Source organism: Oncorhynchus gorbuscha, linkage group LG24 (genome assembly GCF_021184085.1).
Source record: "Oncorhynchus gorbuscha isolate QuinsamMale2020 ecotype Even-year linkage group LG24, OgorEven_v1.0, whole genome shotgun sequence".
Classification (NCBI taxonomy): Eukaryota; Metazoa; Chordata; class Actinopteri; order Salmoniformes; family Salmonidae; genus Oncorhynchus; species Oncorhynchus gorbuscha.
Window position 1 is genome coordinate 11,028,243 of NC_060196.1, and position 15,188 is coordinate 11,043,430.

Here is a 15,188-nt window from a genome sequence, read left to right on the forward strand (position 1 = left end):
TGGTTCCAAACTTCTCCCATTTAAGAATGGAGGCCACTGGGTTCTTGTTGCCCACTGGGTTCCGTGTTGCCCAGCAACTTAGTATATGTAAACTTCTGACTCACATGAATTATTATGATACAGTAAATTATAAGTGAAATAATCTGTGTGTAAACAATTGTTGGAAAAATTACTTGTGTCATGCACAAAGTAGATGTCCTAACCGACTTGCCAAAACTATAGTTTGTTAACAAGAAATTTGTGGAGTGGTTGAAAAACGAGTTTTAATGACTCCAACCTAAGTGTATGTAAACTTCCGACTTCAACTGTATATGCCTTTACATATCACACAATGTCTGGATGCAATATTCTACCCAGGAAAATTAAACACTGAAATCTGTTAATCTCGTTATTCCAAATGCATCTGTGGGTCTTTTCTGCTGACAAAAATAAAAATGAATCCTTGTCTTTAGTGAAGGGTTTGATCTCAAGTCAGAAGCTATCAAGTGGAATGGTTATTTTCTATTGAGTGGAATGTTTTTTCTGCTGGTGTATCCTGAGGTAGGTCCTCTCTGAGAACCTATTCTCACAAAGGGGGCAGCTGTAGGGTTTCTCCCCTGTGTGACCCCTCTGGTGCCTCTTCAGGTCACCAGCCTGGGCGAAACGCATGCGACACTGGGTACAGCTGTAGGGTTTTTCCCCTGTGTGGACCATCTGGTGTCTCTTCAGGTGGCCAGCCTGGGTGAAGCGCATATGACACTGAGTACAACTAAATGGTTTCTCCCCTGTGTGGACCCTCTGGTGGATCTCCACCTTCTGGAGGCAGCTGAATCCTTTGTTACAGAACATGCAGAGGAACCGTTTCTCTTTACTGTTGCCTGATGTGGCTCCCCCTCCCTGAGCCTGATCGAAATGGACATGGCCATGTGAATCGGAAGGCCCCATCGACGTGGACACTGGGTCGCGATCCCCGAGCATATGTAAAGGGGAGTGGGTAATGACATCTGGATTTGTCTCTAAGCTTTTCCTGTAATCTAAGAAATCTCTGCCCTGTGAGTGTCTGTCTCCTAGGTGATTAGCTGCATTCCATGTGGGAGGAACGTCACCCTCCACTTCATCTACGACCAAATCCTCCCCTTTCTTATTTAGGCACCCTTCAGAGTATCCACTACTACTGTGCCGGTTCCAGTCCCCTCTTGAGAGATCAGTCTGTGTCTCTAAAACAAAGGGCATGTTACCAGGGTCCATCTCTGTAACGTAAGAACAAGACGGATCATTACCACCAGTGTCTAACGCGTCACCATCCCCAATGGAATGAACCGTCCTATGGCGAAATATCGGTAAATACTCTGAGCCAGAAGCAGGAGGACAGCCCAGTGGCTCCAGTCTCTCTGGGTCTGATCTGTGGTCAGATCCTGTGTGTAACTGCCTGTGTGTTACAGTTAAAGTATTGGTATCGGTCTCTGTCTTGAGGACGGTGTTCAGTGGTCCACTGACCTCCGTGATGCTGTGTCGGGTTCTGGGCTGCACTGGGGCTGTCATGGGGTCCTGCATGGCTACAGGGGGCACTCCAGCCATTTCAGTCTGAATGTCTCTGCTTTGCCGTAGGTCCTCCTCTCCTTCAGACCTCTCCAGCTTGACCCCAGGACCTGTATCTGCAGACTGACACAAGAAAAGTGGAGGTTATTACTGGTAAATGAGTTGAATTGTATGACAATGTTGTAGGGAAGTCTCACAAGCTCCCCTATGGCAGATAAAGATGTACATGTAAGCAAGTGAATAGTTGAGGGGTGCCATTCTGAAATGAACTGGCCACATTTGATGTACTGTAATTTTGATGTAATACTATTACACTAACCTCTATCATCATAACGTGCTGGGTTGAGGTTCTACTCCCCTCATCAATTGTGATTGGTTGGTCATCTCTCCATGTATTGTGTCCTGCTGGCTTCACAAAGCTTGTGTGGCCTCCAGTTAGATGTCCTTCACCTGAGAAAGTGATTGGGGAAACAAACAGTTTTCAGTTTGCATGTGTGTTATATTAAACATAGAGGAGGGAGTAAAATGTAGGCAAGCAATAAACATTTCAGAACAACTACTAGTCGAATAAGACATGGGAAAGATGACGAATTTTGGAAAAAATATTTATTTATAGACTAATACACTTGAAACAAATAGCCAAACTGAAAACATTACTAGTGCCTCCACCGCGATCACAGGACACAAATTTAAAAAATGCGTACTGTCTTGTAAGTCGCTCTGGATAAGAGCGTCTGCTAAATGACTTAAATGTAAAATGTAAATGTATGTCTTCTAGGGTGGCTAATGCTACTTCCGGATGTTGCCAGGGGTAGACAGACTCACGTGGTGTGTAACATCCGAAAGTGGTGGTGGGATTATTTGTATTAGTACAGTACGCACATTTCGTCCGTGTTTTCCCCACAGACGAGCCATTAACTCAAGTTAAGAAGGAAACTGAAGCCTTTGCAGCCTGAATGGAAGATGTTTTATGTGCCAGCCGGTCCATGGGGGCCAATTGTATTGCTGGCCGAATACATTAAAGTTGGACGTAAGATGCCAAACGATGTAAAAGGCCGGATGGGCTAGGCTATATATGAACGGCGACAGCCTCCGCTCTCTCGGCCTTCTGCTAAATGTACCTCTTGCCATTCCTCTGTATCTGTCGAGGATCTTGACACTACTGGGACGACTGGCGAGTGCGCGCTCTCGCACCAATCTCTCTGCGCGCTCACGTGCCACCTTAATTTCCAGTAGCTGTAGTTTCCTCCGCAATCCCCTGTTTTCTTTCTGGCTTTGAGTTATTTCCAAACGAAACACTGCATAGTCGTCGTCTACGACTTTACAGATCTCTGCAACGGCTGCATTCGCTAGAACCTCCATGACGGAGGCTATCTGAGTGTGAAAAACCATACAGTTAACGTTAGCCATTTTTAGCTAACCAGCAGCCAGATAGCATCTATAAACAAAGACCCGGGACCAACGCGAATTAAATACCACCTGGGGTAATTATGTTAAATGTCTAAATAACAACGCTCGTTTCTGGTCACTGTTCACTTCCGTTCTTCTTCTTTAAAGTTTTCGATTACACCTATTGGTGTATTGTAGCCACCTACTATACGGGGTCTTCTTCTTTGATATTATGGTGGTCCGAAAACAAATGCTATAGGTGCATGCCGCCACCTACTGTTTTGGCTGTATATGAGCCCAAATAATTAACAAAATACAAATACATTTACATTTAAGTCATTTAGCAGACGCTCTTATCAACAAGGCAAAACTCAATGTACTCCTTTATTTAGGCTCTGGGGCCTGAGAAGAAGAGCATCTTCAGACAGTATTCTTTGCAATGTTTCGGCAGTGAAGTCCTGGAAACCCAAAAACCTTTCAGCTCCAGTTTCTTTGTCTTTTTGTTTGTTTATGCAGTACAATTAATCATATGTTCGATAAACACCCAATTTTAAATTGTATGCATTTTAGAATAAGGCTGTAACGTAACAAAATGGGGAAAATGGGAAGGGGTATGAATACTTTGTCAATGCACTGTACCTTTTGTTGTGAATGCCCATCCTGGTACTGTCTGTATTGGTGGGGTAACCACGAGGTACTCTAATTGAGGAAGGCTAGACCCAGGTTCAGGCCCAGACCTTCTATGAACCCAGTCACGAGGCATTAGATGAGAAGCTGAGGGAGAAAACAGACTTCCTGATAAGACTACCACCAGGGGAGTCTCCCACCACTCTCTGTGAAGGCTGAAGTCCAGGGTGACCTGTTCTGGTCATCCTGGATACTGTGGTGTTTGTATCATAGGAACAGGAGGGTCTCTCTCTATCAGCCCCAGGTCCTGCTTCATCCCTGCTCTGAGACTGTGAAGAGAAGGGTCTGGGCTGTGGACTGGATCCATGACTGGAGCCTCTGTCTCTCTGATGACCAGCAGGACTGAGGTTGTTCAGTCCACCTGTCCACTGGTGGTGATCTGTGTGGTGGTGAAGTCTCTGTCCCTAGTGGTTCGGTGCCAGGTCCGACTCGGGAAGGAAGAGAGATGGCTCCTGATCCAGTGTCCTGATCCGGGGACAGGGTTTGTGACCAGCCACCTCAGAGGTCCAGTCTCTCCCACCAGCAACACCGAATACAGGTCAACAGTCTTCATGGACTGCAGACTGTAAACACAAATTTTACAGAAATGCATAAAGGTTTATATTAAAAAACAATGTTCTGTACACACAGAAACATGATAATTATAAAATGTTAACCACAGTCAAGCCCATCTCTAAAACTGGGATTCAAGTACCTAACAATATGGAGCCATTGAAGTAAAAAAAAAGGATTCCATATGTGTTGATTCAAGAATGAAGAAGACAAAATCTACACCTCACCCTGGTCTCAGCCAGTATGTTGTCATGGAGACGAAGGTTGTTGTTGTTTTGTGTTAAACTATCAGTTTCTGGTTGTGGTGAAAAGTGTTGTCCCCAGACCAGTTTTGAAGACGCTGTCCTATCCATTGACCTCCACTATGTCGCCTCTGGTCCTGGCCTGATCTGTGATGTCGTCCCCTGGGCCCTTGGCTGCACCCATCTGGGTCTTGGAATCCAAGATGGATACGCACTCTCCTCTGTTAGCCTCCAGCCAACCACCTACAGAAAGAGGTTAGAAAATGTGACCTGTTTCAGGAAGCTAGGCGTATGTCACGTCATCACTTCACAGGAGGCATTTGAACGTAACAAAATGTTTTTTTTTTTTATCATAATGTGTTTTTGTTCAGAAATGCCTTCTGGAACATGTAAACTTTCATATGCCTTTATAACAAACTTGTATGCCATCTGTAAATATGAATTACAATTGTTAAATTGCGACCCTAATTGGTTTAGCCACAGAAAGAGACAGGAGCCTTCCTGCTAGCCATGATTGGCTAAGATAATGGATGGGCTGGACATGCAGAGAGATGAGCTCGGATTGGTCTGCCATGTAAGCATGCTTCCGTCTATAACATGAGCTTCTCAGTATGTGTTGATAATCATTTCTACCACAGATTTGTGAAAGATGTCATGAAGAACTGCAAGTGTTGCTACTGCTCGAAACATTGCTGCCCTTAATTTAACAGGCGCTATCGGCAACGATCAGAGAGAAAGAGTTTCTGGAGGACGATCGTGCCATGCTGACTTTAGGACTCTTAAAATGAATCAGACAATGAGGAAATCCCTGACTTGCGCGCTAAATAGCGTTTCAATCTGTGACGTCACTTGCTCTGAGACCTTGAAGTAGTGGTTCCCCTTGCTCTGCAAGGGCCGCGGCTTTTGTGGAGCGATGGGTAACGATGCTTCGTGGGTGACTGTTGTTGATGTGTGCAGAGGGTCCCTGGGTGACGCCCGGGTATGGGCGAGGGGACGGACTAAAGTTATACTGTTACATTAGGTAAAAACATTTTCATTTAACCAGACATTGTAGTCTTCTGATGACAGTGATGTGGAAGAAACGGCGATCAACAGTGTTGTTGTCATGGAAGAAGTTGACCAAGTTTTGAAATCAGTGGAATGTCTGGTGGAAGCAGAATATGATTGCAATTGCGAAGGGAGTCGAAAAGAGGCCCCCAAGGAGGTTGTATAAAACAACTGTCTCTGGATTACATTTCAAACTAAGGCCAACCATGGCATCCATGACAAGAGAGGGAGAATCGTTCATCCATGTATACGGGTAAGAGTCTAGCTACATTTTCATATATGTTAAACATTTTTTCAGAAAGTTGTTTTCAATGCAAGTTAAAGTGTACTATTGGCTAGCTAACATTAGCTGGCTGGCTCGCTAGCTAACGATACGTGTATGATCTGTGTAGCAATATTATTTGTCTCTCAGAAAGCCATTTGCATTGCTAGTTGTAGCTTAATTTTAGCTAGCTGGCTAACATTGAACCAAGGTGGTTATCTTTAGCTACCTGCAGATTTATGGATGGTGCAGGGTAGTATGAGTTGGGATTATGGTTCATTGTTTAGCTAGCTAGCTAGCTACCTAGCTAGCTACCTGCCTAAACAAAACACTCCACTATGCAAGTAACCATTTCACTGTACCATTTACAACTTCTATAACCTGTGCATGTGACAAATAAACTTGGATTTGATTTGACATAGTGTGTGTTTACCAGAGACGGTAATGTGAAGAACAACATGACCTGCCACAAAGCCAAATTAGGTTATAGGCCAAGGGCTAGATAGTGTATTTTTACTATGACTTTTTGCTACTACTTTCACCGCTTTGAAGTCTTGAAATCTTTGGTTGTTTACTATGCTACCTTACTCTGTTTAGCACATGACCTCACATGTGAATCCTTAAAGAGATGGGTGGGGCTAAGGCTTAAGAGGGAGTGAACTATGCTGAATGGGTGTAGACAAAGAAGAGCTCTCCATTAGGTGTACCAACACATTCAAGGGCCATTTTCTCAACAGTGGGGTTAAGTTGATCAACTTTCAAAGCAGAATTACTTTCCCATTGTATGATATACCAGTTTCTCTACTTTTATCAAATGTAAAAAACACAATTTAACATTTTGCTACATAGGTCACAAATAGGTGGTAAGTCAAGTTCATTCATTATAATGCGAGTTTTTGTAACATAAGTCGCATTGATTTAATTTTATGAATGATGAAAGACAAAATAGCCAGGCGCATCACTTTACCATTGAAGATTGTGAAAGAAAAATTACAAGATGTTATATGTTATAATACTTTTTATGCATCGAACAGCTTTGATGAGTACTTTCTCATCTGTGTCTGTTTGAACTGAGAGGAGCCTAAAAAACTACAGCTGGCATTCCATAGATAAGATGTGGTGGGTGTAACCGAGAGAGAGAGAGAGAGAGAGAGAGCACCTAGAGGAATAGAACAAAACCCGTAGTGTCTAATCATTCTTGCATCTGGGAAACCGCACCAAAGGCTTTCTAGCCATAACTAAGCATTCTTAGTGTCAATTATATAAGAACCAGCATTGTCTGTAAAGGTTAAGCCTCTGCAACACATTTTAGAGTGTGGGATCGACAGCTTCATTATTACAATAATTAATCAATATTGAATAAAGATGATTGTTTGAAGAAATGACAGTCACTTAGTATGAATGTCCATGACAAGATATACTGTATGTAGGCTATATGTATTTCCCCCTTACCTTGCTCTTCCATCTTCAGCAGATCAATGTTTGCTCGTCCGTCCTCTTATCTCCTCTTTGACTAGCAACAGATCATGCTTCCCATTCTCCATCTCTATTGACTGTAAGAGACACAGAGTGAGAGGATGTTGGAACAAGAAATCTGATATGAGCACCCTGCTATGGAGCATTTTCTGGTTGGACAATAAGGGATTGCTATGAGTATTATGCAAATGCTAGTTGATTTGATTACTTGACACTCTAATGGTTTTATAATTCAAAGTAATGGTCCCACACTTAAGACGAAATTAATCAAGACCGCGACCCATTTCCACAAATATTCTCAGTGTAAAAGTATTCATTATGATCTAATAGGCAAAACTGATCCTAGGTCTGCACTCCTACTCAGAGGCTTTGTGAATATTGACCTTCAATTAAACGCCGCCTGTCCCTTTTAATAACAGGACAACAGCACACATTTCAGCAAATAAAGGCCTGTTCTCAAATAAACATTGGGTCTAAATTACATGTTTAATGAATTTGCCATAAATTACAATGAATTGTTTAGGGACAGTTAAAATAAACACCATCCCCCTCATAAAATGATCTCTAAAATGATTATGAACACCATGAATAACAATAAGTGATGCAACCCTGTTTGTAAACTTGGATATCAACTTTACCACTTCAGAATGGTTTTGTGGCACAGTCCATGCCACGCAGGGCTAACTCGCGGACCACAACCGACAAACCCACTCTCCCTTCCTGTCTCATTACACTATGATCAGAGCAGGCTGCAGATAATGATCAGCTAGAGAAGTCAGATTTTCAACATTTTGATGCTTTAATATTCATGATGATATCAAATATATGTAAGGAATTTTGCACCAACAGGTTTCTGTAAGAATGCACCATACACAACCAATCAGCAACGCACAATTGAATACCGATTACCGATTTTTAGCTCTTCTCATCACGGTTAGCGCCACAATCAAGTAGAGTATGTCAATCTCGAAAAAACAAAAAATACATCCATCTCTACTCAGTATCGCTTGGTTTGTCAATCTTTGAACATCATTAAACTTTTTGATGTTTTGCAACAGACGTCTCTTTCCATTAATCAAATATTAGAGTGGAGTGGAGGGGACTTTTGAAGTAGCCTAATCAGATTAACACCCAACGGACTCTGGAGAAGGCAAGGTCGAGTCATGCGTCCTCCGAACCATGACCCGCCTAAGCGCGCTTCTTAACACCTGTTCGCTTAACTCGGAAGCCAGCTGAACCATGTGTCGTCGGAGGAAACACTGTTCAACTGACAACCAAAGTCATGTTTCGGAGGACGCATGACTCGAACTTGCCCTCTCCCGAGCCCTTTGAGTGTTGCAAGTTTGTAATCACAAAATTGAGGAGTAAAAAAGGGGGTACACATTTTTAAAATAATAATTAACCCTATTTACATAAGTATTCAGACCCTTTGCTGTGAGCCTCGAAATTGAGCTCAGGTGCATCCTGTTTCCATTGATCATCCTTGAGATATTTCTACAACTTGATTGAAGTCCACCTGTGGTAAATTCAATTGATTGGACATGATTTGGAAAGGCACACACCTATATAAAGTTCCCATCATTCAGGGAGGTGACCAAGAACCCTATGGTCACTCTGACAGAGCTCCAGAGTTCCTCTGTGGAGATAGGAGAACCTTCCAGATGGACAACCATCTCTGCAGCACTCCACCAATCAGGCCGTTATAGTAGAGTGGCCAAACTGAAGCCACTCCTCAGTAAAAGGCACATGACAGCCCGCTAGGAATTTTCCAAAAGGCCCCTAAAGACTCTCAGACCACGAGAAACAAGATTCTCTCATCTGATGAAACCAAGGTTGAACAATTTGGCCTGAAAGCAAAGCGTCACGTCTAGAGTCAACAACCCTAGGCACACAGCCAAAGACAACGTAGGAGTGGATTCAGGACAAGTCTCTGATGTCCTTGAGTGGCCCAGCCAGAGCCCGGACTTGAACATTTTTCTTATTCCAATGATTTGATGATTGACAATCTATAAAATGTTTATTTTGCATGCTCGCGCACACGATGCGGGCAGTGTGGTCCGCATGTATAATTGCGCAAGCATTGGAAAATAAATTTGCACATACATGTTATTCAATTATTGCACCCGCACTGCTTGCGCACGTCTGCATAGCCTCTCCCATATCCTCATTGGTTTTTAGGAGCTTATATCCACGTGGGTGATTGAAAGGTGAACTGAGGTCCACACTCCAGTCCTGTTGGTACTGCACCTTAAAGTTGGTTGCCAACTGCCATATAAAGTGCAAAGAAGGAGGAGAGATTACTAGAAACAAACTCAATTTTCCCTTTTATCAGTGGATTCATTGTCAGAGTAGAGGACCTTGTGCATTTCAGGCAAATTATCAACCCAATGTTTATACCCCAGGACAAATTAGCTAGCAACAGCAAGCTAAATTGCCATAAATGTTTAATGCTTTTCGACCTGTCCCCAAATTAATACAGTTGGTTCAGAGTTAGTTTTGATATTTCAACCTGCGTGTCCTGATCCTGTCTGATGTGGGTGGCCACAAGCGGTGTGGTCAGCATGTGAGACACTGCATTGCAGTGCTAGAGGCGTCACTACAGGGTCGGGAGGGCGTCATCCATGTTAGCGACTCCTTGTCGGGCGCCTGCAGGTTGACTTCGGTTGTCAGGTGAACGGTGTTTCCTCGACACATTGGTGCAGCTGGCGTGAAGAAGCGCGGTTTGGCGGGTCACGTTTCGGAGAAGGCATGACTCGACCTTTGCCTCCCGAGCCCGTTGGGGAGTTGCAATGATGAGACAAGATCGAAAAAGGGGGTGAAATATAACAACAAAAAATGAACAACTTTCTTTCTTAAATAAAAATACATAAAAATTACAAATCTCTTTCATTTGAACCATTAACCATTACAGGCAACAATGTAAATTGCACCTCTTCTCATCAGATGAGTGCCAAATTGAGATGGAGCACGCAAGCAAGAATATAAATCACAGCGCGAGCAGATTTGTATCGAAGAAAACCAGTCGCGCAAGCGCATAAACTACTTTGATCGTGCATAGACAGGGTTGGAAATTAAACTTGAGAGCTTGAAACCTTGATATTGAACAAGTTGAAAATCATTGTCGAATGCAATAAATTAGTCCGAGTGCATGCAGAGATTATGAAAGTCTCTTCTCACAAACACAATTTTCATTTTTCTCTCATTGTCAATCTCACGGAGTGAACGTTTGACTTAAATGTAAATGACTTAAATGACAGTCCTATGTCGTGGGGCTCTGCTCCTAGTGGTTTACCCAAGGTGCCAGGGTTCTGGTCAAGAAGTTCAGATATTGATTGAACGATCCGCACATGGATCGAAGAGCTTACTCTTTCACATTCAGAAAATCTTAAGGTGATATTCTATTTAATAATGTATTCCATTTCCTTAGGTATAATGGTTTAATTGGGTAGGGATGTGAACTAGGCTTTTGACTGTCGCAGTCTCTGGTCCACACTCAAGTTCAATTTGTGGCAGTAATGCATCACTAAAGTTGGTTGCCAACCATTTAAGAACCACTGAAGAAGAACTGTCAACGGAAGTGAAAAGTAACCAAGAACAATATCCACGGCAGCGTTTTTATTGTTGTTATATATACTTTTATTATCACCTTGAAACTCAAAATATTACTTATGTAACTGCACAGCCACACATACTTACCCCAGGCAGTGTTAAATTCGCGTTGGAGACAGGCCTTGGTTGATAGATGTTATTAAGGTAACGCTAGCTAGCTGCTAACAATGGCTAACTGTAGGCCTATGGTTTTTCACACTCAAATAGCCTCCATTATGGAGGTGCTAGCGAATGCAGCCGTGGCAGATATCTGTAAACTCGTAGACGATGACTATGCAGTGTTTCGTTTGGAAATAACTCAAAGCCAGAATGAAAGCAGGGCGTTGCGAAGAAAACTACAGCTACTTGAAATGAAGGTGGCACGGGAGCGCGCAGAGAGAACGACGCGAGAGCGCGTCCTCGCCAGTGGTCCCAGTAGTGTCAAGATCCTCGACCGATACAAAGGAATGACAAGAGGTTGGCTACATTTTGCAGAAGGCCGATGCTGCGGGGCCTGTCGCCCAGATCACATCTGCGCATGTGTGACGTTAGATGTGTTTAACACATATGGTTAATCAGAATTGGGTATTGGTCAGTTTTGGGATAGTATGCAATAATTCCCCAGGTTACTTAGCTAACTTGCAGAAAAACAATATCATATTCCGACCAGATTGATTTACTGGCATTTCCTATTATTTACTAATAGAAAACAATATGATGCATGGAACAGTAAATCAAGAAATTATAAGTGTTACCTTACATCCTTTTGTAGACAGTGTCAAAACTGTCAATAGTCTACAATATAGCGTTCAGCATTGACAGTACCTAACCAGTACCTCTTTCCCCCCAATCACTCACTCAGGTGAAGGACATCTCACTGGAGGGCACAGGAGCTTTGTGAAGCCTGCTGGACACAATGCGTGGAGAGATGACCAACCAATCACTGTTGATGAGGGGAGTGTAACCTCAACCCAGCACTTTATTGTGATAGAGGTTTGTGTAATAGTATTACATCAAAATTACAGTTCATCAAATGTGGCCAGTTTATTTCAGAAAGGCTCCCCTCTGCTATTCACTTGCTCACATCCCTACAACATTGTTATCCAATTCTACTCATGCACCGGTAATAGCCTTTTCTTGTGTCAGTCTGCAGATGAAAATGCAGCAGGTCCTGGGGTCAAGCTGGAGAGGACTGAACGAGAGAAGGACCAACGGCACCAGACTGGAGCACCGGCTGGAGTGGCGCCCACTGTAGCCACCGAGGATCTCACCGCTGCGCCCCAGGCCAGGACCCGACGCAGGATCACGGAGGTCAGTGGAACGCTGAACGTCATCCTCAAGTCAGAGACAGACACAGAGACTTTAACTGTAACACAAAGGCTCTTACACACAGGATCTGACCACACATCAGACCCAGAGAGAATGGGCAGTCGTCCTGCTCCCGGCTCAGAATACTTACCGGTATTTCACCAGAGCCAGGGGACGGTTAATTCCCGTGGAGATGGTGACACGTTCGACACTAGCGGTGATGATCCATCTTGTTCTTACGCTACAGAGATGAACCCTGGCAACATGCTCTTGGGTTTAGAGAGACAGACTGATCTGTCTAGAGGGGAATGGAACCGGTACAGTAGTAGTGTATACTCTGAAGGGTGCCTAGATAAGAAAGGGGAGGTTATAGTGGTAGATGATGTAACTGTGAAAGTGGAGGGCGATGCTCCTACCATATGGAATGCAGATAGTCACCTAGGAGACGGACACTCACAGGACAGAGATGTATTTGATTACAGGGGAAGCTTAGATACAAATCTAAATGTCACGACCCACTCCCCTTTACACGCGTTCAGGGATCATGATGCCGTATTCACGTCGAAGGCACTTTCCGATTCACATGGCAGCGTTCTTTTCAATCAAGTACTGAACTCAAACGACATGGCTAGAGCCCAGGCTCAGGGAGGGGGAGCCACATCTGGCAATAGTAAAGAGAAACGGTTCCTCTGCATGTTCTGTAACAAAGGCTTCAGCTGCCCCCAGAAGGTGGAGATCCACCAGAGGGTCCACACAGGAGAGAAACCCTTCAGCTGTACCCAGTGTCATATGTGCTTTGCTGAGGCTGGCAACCTGAAGAGGCACCAGAGGGTCCACACTGGGGTGAAACCCTTCAGCTGTAGCCAGTGTCAAATGCGCTTTGCTCAGGCTGGTGACCTGAAGAGGCACCAGAGGGTCCACACAGGGGAAAAACCCTTCAGTTGCCTCCACTGTGAGAAGAAGTTTTCCCGCCAGCACCAGCTGAAGATGCACCTGAAGGTTCACACGGAAGAGAGGCCATTTGCCTGTACGCACTGCAGGAAGAGGTTCTCAGAGAGGAGCTACCTTAGGATACACCAGCAGAAACACCATTCCTCTCTATAGCATAGAAAGTAACCATTACACTCGATAGCTTCTGATGTTTAGCTCAATCCCTGCATTAAAGGCAAAGATTAATTTTCGTTGTTGTCAGCAAAAGATAACGATAGTAATAGATTTCAGTGTTGAATATTTCTGGGTAGAATATTGCATCCAAACATTGTGTGTTAAATATGGTATATTTAAGCCGGGAAAGTCAGTTACATATTGTGTTTGTTCTGTGGTGCCTATATAATGTTCACAAATGCCTAGTTCCTTACTTTCATTCAACTACTTCATCTTTTTCCTAAGACAAAGATGTATGAGAAAATTCCCTAAGAATTTTCCTAAGAGAAAATGTATGTAGTTTATCTAGGTCATGCAGATTTTTTTGTTTGTGTATGTGTGTGGTTTTCATATGGTGTATTTAAAACTTGTTTATGTTTAATAAACACAAAATGGTCATTTCCATTCTAAGACTTTCATTGAGTATACATCACATCTTATCTCACCCTATTCTGCATACACATTACAGCGCTTCATAGCCAAGTTAGTCACTAGTTAACAAAATCATGATTATGGCTAAACCCTGCCTATTTCTAAAATGTATCTTCTTAAAATTAGATTATAAACTTAACTACACTGCTATACCTTATGCCTAATCTTAAATTAAAACCAAAAAGCACATTTTTGTTTTCATTAATGTTTGTTATAGCCAATTTTTATTGTGTGGCTGTGTTAATCAGCGACAACCAATACCTAACAAAAACCTACTGTACACGTCAAAAGATTTTAGTCAGGTTTGTCTGATGTTGACTTTTGACTTATCATAGCTTATCATTTGTACCCTCAACATATTTATGTCCACCATGATGGGTTTAAAAACAATTAAGTCATTCTGTAACTACAGTATAGGACTCGAACGTAGTGGGGATGGGTAAGCACTCCATGTTGAAATTGTGTTTATCTGTGTACGTACCTGAGGGAGTGTATGTCTGTGTAATCTGTATCACCTGTCTCTTCCAGGAGGGTCCAGAGGTGCTGCTGGTGAAGGAGGAGGAGGGGTGTGAGGAGGGTCTGGGGAACCCTGAGGGGACCATGGTCATGGAGGACAACGAGACTACACCTCCTCCTGAACCCACAGAGGAAACAGCTGAGCAGCACAGGACCACACACAGTCTCACTGAGGTGAGTGCACTGTGAACTACTGTCTGAATGGTGTTTGGTCAGAGCCCGTATCCACAAAGCATTTTAGAGTAGGAGTGCTGAGCTAAGATCAGTTTTGCCTTTTAGATCATAATGAATATATAGACAGGTGGGGACCTGGGCCCAGATTCACAAAACACATCTTACGCAAAAACTTACAAACTATCTTAAGAATTTTTGGGGGACCCTTCTTGTTCTTAATTCATAAGATAGTTAGTGCAATTCCTCAACAATGTCTTCTTAAGACATTTGTTGCTAGGCAACCGTTTTATCTAGATATTTAGCTAGCAATGGCAATCATGTTAGCATATTTTGTACTGAGAACTGTTCTTGGGTTTAATATAATCAATGCTGAACTTTCAGATGACGTTTGAGAGTGAATTAAACATGTTCAATTGCTTTCATGAGCTTTTTCTCTCAATGCCTTGAGTTTAAGACAAGAGTTTAGCTATGATGGAATTAAGAACATTTCCAATAACTTTATTTTCAAGAATCTAATTTCTTCTTAACTTTTTGCTTAAGGAGAAACATTAGAAATAGTGTAAGAACATTTCCAATAACCTTTTTGAGGAATAGCAGCTTTCCTTAACTTTCTTATGTCTATAGTTAAGGAAAAAATGGCAGTTAAGAACACGTTTCTGCTTAGGAAGGTTTTGTGAATCTGGGCCCTGATCCTCGATCAGCACTTCTACTCTTGAGAAAAACGTCTTATTTAAAACAAAATAATTATTTCTTTACAACACATCACACTCAACCAACATCAAAACACACCGCATTTCAACACATTACATCGTTCTCTCTCATCCTGGTCTAAATACGTTTTGACTGTGGGGTTT

General features: G+C 42.8%; 5 protein-coding genes across 11 annotated transcripts in view; 2 read left to right on the forward strand and 3 right to left on the reverse strand.

Moving 5' to 3' along the window:
- Positions 1 to 15,188, reverse strand: part of LOC124012438 (zinc finger protein 606-like) — a 1,040,669-nt gene that overhangs the window by 473,072 nt on the left and 552,409 nt on the right. The window lies entirely within an intron of this gene.
- The window catches only part of LOC124012437, a 971,157-nt gene that overhangs the window by 436,896 nt on the left and 519,073 nt on the right, over positions 1 to 15,188 (reverse strand). The gene's annotated exons all lie outside the window — the stretch shown is intronic.
- LOC124012433 (neurotrophin receptor-interacting factor homolog) overlaps positions 1 to 15,188 on the forward strand; it is a 162,804-nt gene that overhangs the window by 122,331 nt on the left and 25,285 nt on the right. The window lies entirely within an intron of this gene.
- LOC124012479 (zinc finger protein 184-like) lies at positions 194 to 11,235 on the reverse strand. Of its 5 annotated transcripts, XM_046326134.1 has the most exons (7): positions 10,870 to 11,229; positions 7,150 to 7,250; positions 4,374 to 4,631; positions 2,640 to 4,157; positions 1,838 to 1,968; positions 1,477 to 1,641; positions 194 to 1,229 (listed from the first exon to the last, which is right to left on the reverse strand). In XM_046326134.1, exons 4-7 carry the CDS (start codon positions 2,926 to 2,928, stop codon positions 1,197 to 1,199), a joined length of 618 nt encoding a protein of 205 aa, XP_046182090.1. In that variant the 5' UTR covers positions 2,929 to 4,157; positions 4,374 to 4,631; positions 7,150 to 7,250; positions 10,870 to 11,229; the 3' UTR covers positions 194 to 1,196. The 5 variants fall into 5 exon arrangements, with proteins under 5 accessions (XP_046182090.1, XP_046182086.1, XP_046182087.1 ...); XM_046326130.1 differs by having other exon boundaries at positions 194 to 1,641; positions 9,277 to 11,235; XM_046326131.1 differs by having other exon boundaries at positions 194 to 1,641; positions 9,683 to 11,234.
- Positions 2,407 to 13,606, forward strand: LOC124012455 (zinc finger protein 585A-like). 2 transcript variants are annotated; one of them, XM_046326090.1, is made up of 3 exons: positions 2,407 to 5,688; positions 11,624 to 11,754; positions 11,908 to 13,606. In XM_046326090.1, the coding sequence occupies exons 1-3, from the start codon at positions 5,679 to 5,681 to the stop codon at positions 13,171 to 13,173; spliced, it is 1,407 nt and encodes a 468-aa protein (XP_046182046.1). In that variant the 5' UTR covers positions 2,407 to 5,678; the 3' UTR covers positions 13,174 to 13,606. The 2 variants fall into 2 exon arrangements, with proteins under 2 accessions (XP_046182046.1, XP_046182045.1); XM_046326089.1 differs by lacking the exon at positions 2,407 to 5,688 and adding an exon at positions 9,938 to 11,238 and having other exon boundaries at positions 11,908 to 13,602.